This window comes from Otolemur garnettii, unplaced genomic scaffold, assembly GCF_000181295.1.
Source record: "Otolemur garnettii isolate 467f Iridium unplaced genomic scaffold, OtoGar3 scaffold00233, whole genome shotgun sequence".
NCBI classification, from domain to species: domain Eukaryota; kingdom Metazoa; phylum Chordata; class Mammalia; order Primates; family Galagidae; genus Otolemur; species Otolemur garnettii.
The window spans coordinates 158,988-161,895 of record NW_003852628.1 but is presented as its reverse complement, the minus strand read 5'-3'; the positions used below and the strand labels follow the sequence as shown (position 1 = coordinate 161,895).

Here is a 2,908-nt window from a genome sequence, read left to right as displayed (position 1 = left end):
AAAAAAAAAAAAAAAAAGACTGACCTGATGGCCTTCTTCCCCTGCAGCACAGTGGATGACAATCCTGACTTTGACAACTTGGACATTGTGACTCGGGATGAGGAAGAGAGGTACTTTGATGAGGAGGAGCCTGAGGATGCACCTAGCCCAGAGCTGGATGGGGACTGATTGCCACCACCCTCCTGCCAGCCACCTGCCCTGTCCCTCCTCCCAACAAGGCAGCTGATTACAGGCCGGCTCAGTGACTGTTTATCTCTCTAGGGGGACATCAGGGCAGCACCTGCCCACACCAGCCTCATTGGGTCTTGTCTCATCTCAGACAACCCCCACACACAGTGGGGTTCCCTACCTTTCTCCCTCTCTCCCTGTTGTCCCCTGCCTCAGTCATTCTTGCTATCTCTCTGAGTTTCTCCCCCTATCCGTATATCACTGCCCTACCCCCTTTCTCCCTCTCTGCATTGGGCTATGTCCCCACAGCAGACTCTTTGTGCGATGAGCTGGCCATGTCACTTCCAGTGCGACCTTAGGCTAGGTGGCACCTGACCCCGAGCACCTCTGCCTTTCCCTACCTCTCTGTCTGGGTGGCTGTCTTGTGTTCAGTACTTCTTTCCTGTCTCTCCTTCCACTTTACCCTGGGCCTCTTGTTCTTTCTACCTGTATGTCTCTACTTCCCTCTCAGCTCTGTGCTGTCACTGCCTCCCTCTCTGTCTCTCAGCCTTTATCTGGGCTTGTCCCCCACTCCACACCCTGGGCCCCTTCTTCCCCATCCTCTAAGCCTGGGTGCTATGGGCAGCAGAACACTAACCGCTGAGCAGTGTGGCTCCACGGGCAGAGGGAGATCCTGGGTAACCACCAGCACCCACATTTCCCTCAGGACCCAGGCTGGGGAGGGCTGGGCATGACTGCAAACTGGGAATCATGGGGCCTGCCAGCTTGGGCATGGAGGGTATAGGCAGGGGGGACTTCTCAGCCCCCCGCTGCCCAACCACAATTTTCCTTTCCTTCACTTCCTCTGCCTCCCTCTTCTGTTTACACTCCCCAAATACGCACAGGCTGTTATCATGGATCCTGAGTCATCACATACACACACACACACACACACACACACACACACACACCCTGTCCCAGCGTCCCTGCCCCCAGCCAGCCACAGGGCCCGCCCCACAGAGCCCCCTGCCGCCCTGGGCTAATGGGAGCCAGATGGCCGCCTGGTGACTCAGCCACCGGCCTGTGGGAACCCAGGCGTCCCGCCTTCCCATGCCCCCACACCCAGCTCGTGCTCCCCCAGCAGACACACACAGACTGGCCACTGGGGGCAGGGCATAGGCCAGACAGGCTAGCAAGGTGGGGCCTGGGGACCCCTCCCTCCTGTGAGATGAGTGGTGGCAGGCATTCCACCCTAGCTGAGCCTGAAGGAGCCTCAAAACTGCTTCCTGAAACCGTGTAGTTCCTAACCTCAGGGCTCATCTCTGCCCTCTGGGTCAATCAGGATTAGAGCCAGACATGGAAAGTGAGAGCTGGACAGAGGCACAGGGAGATTCTGACCAAGCAGCTATTAAATAATGAAAGCTCCGGCTACTGTGCAGTCCTGTCCTCTGGCAGGCATGAATGAAGTAAGTGCCTGACACCAAACAGCCTCAGGAATTGGGGCCTCTTAGCTCCACTTCACAGATGGGCTAAGGAGGCCCAGAAAGGAGTTGAGCCTTACTCAGCACCATCCAAGCAGAACTGAGATGGGAACCCAGGTCCTAGAAACCACTCTGCTATCTGGCTGGTCAGGTATTGAGGCTGGCATCTCTAACAAAGGCTAATGCCTTTGGGGCTGGCCCCACATGCTGGCTACAGCACACACACCAGTGGTTAAATCATCAGCACTACTGGGTCAACAGGACAGCCCCATGTGGTGGGTACTGCTGTGTGACTGTCCCATCTCCCAGAGGAAAGAACAATAAGGCCCAAGATAACCCAGCCAGCTAGACCTCAGAAGTGTTGGGGTCACACACCACTTAGAAAGATGAGAGCGAGAAATGTGTGTCTCTTGGGTGGCACCTGTGGCTCAGTGAGTAGGGCATCAGCTCCATATACTGAAGGCTCGAACCCAGCCCCAGCCAAACTGCAACAAAAATAGCCAGGTGTGGCGGGCGCCTGTAGTCCCAGCTACTTGGGAGGCTGAGGCAAGAGAATTACCTAAGCCCAAGAGCTAGAGGTTGCTGTGAGCTGTGGTGCAACAGCACTCTGCTGAGGGCGACAAAATGAGACTGTCTCTTAAAGAACTGTTTGTCAAGTCTTAGGTGCTTGCGAGAGTTCTTTCCTAGTACAGGGATCAGCCCTTGGTGATGCACGTTTTTGACCAGGCTATCATTTGGTCATTAAATTTGTTTATAATATCCTTTGCCATACTTAAGTTTGTGATATAGTTTTAAAAAGAGAAACATAGCGTTTGAGTCAGAATTAGGGTTAGTCAGATGGTCAAGACAGGAGTGTCTGTAGCTGAGACAGAGGTGGAGCCAGTCACAGGAACTGGGATTAGAGGGGAGACAGGAAAAGAGGTGGAGACAACTGGGGCTGGGATGGCGAGACACACCCCCGTCCCTGCCTCTACTGCCTCAGAGCAGCTGGGAGACCTGGAGGTGCCTAGGCTTCCAGTTCTCCTCGGTTGGGATGGGTGGAGAGGCTGAGTCAGGCAGGGAGGGCCCCATTGGGAGAGCCCCTTTGTGGGCATCCGGCCCCACCCCCGTGTCTCTGTCTGTCCTGGCTCTGGCCCTGCTCTGCTGGCCTCCCCCCCCCCCCCCCGTGTCTGACACCTCTGTGCGTCTTGCCAGAGCTAAAGCTGCCTCCCTGCACCTCTCATCCCCAGGCTTCTCCAGCTCCCTTCTCTGTTCCCATCTCTATCTGCTCCTTTTCCCCT

The 2,908-nt window shown here is 55.8% G+C and overlaps 1 protein-coding gene across 1 annotated transcript in view; it reads left to right on the top strand.

The window, feature by feature from the left end:
* CCDC97 (coiled-coil domain containing 97) overlaps positions 1 to 1,572 on the top strand; it is a 10,832-nt gene extending 9,260 nt beyond the window's left edge. Inside the window, exon 5 of the mRNA XM_003802082.3 lies at positions 48 to 1,572. Coding sequence (XP_003802130.1) covers positions 48 to 168 — 121 coding nt within the window. The 3' untranslated portion in view covers positions 169 to 1,572. The remainder of the gene's footprint in view (positions 1 to 47) is intronic.
* The last annotated feature ends 1,336 nt before the right edge of the window (positions 1,573 to 2,908 follow it).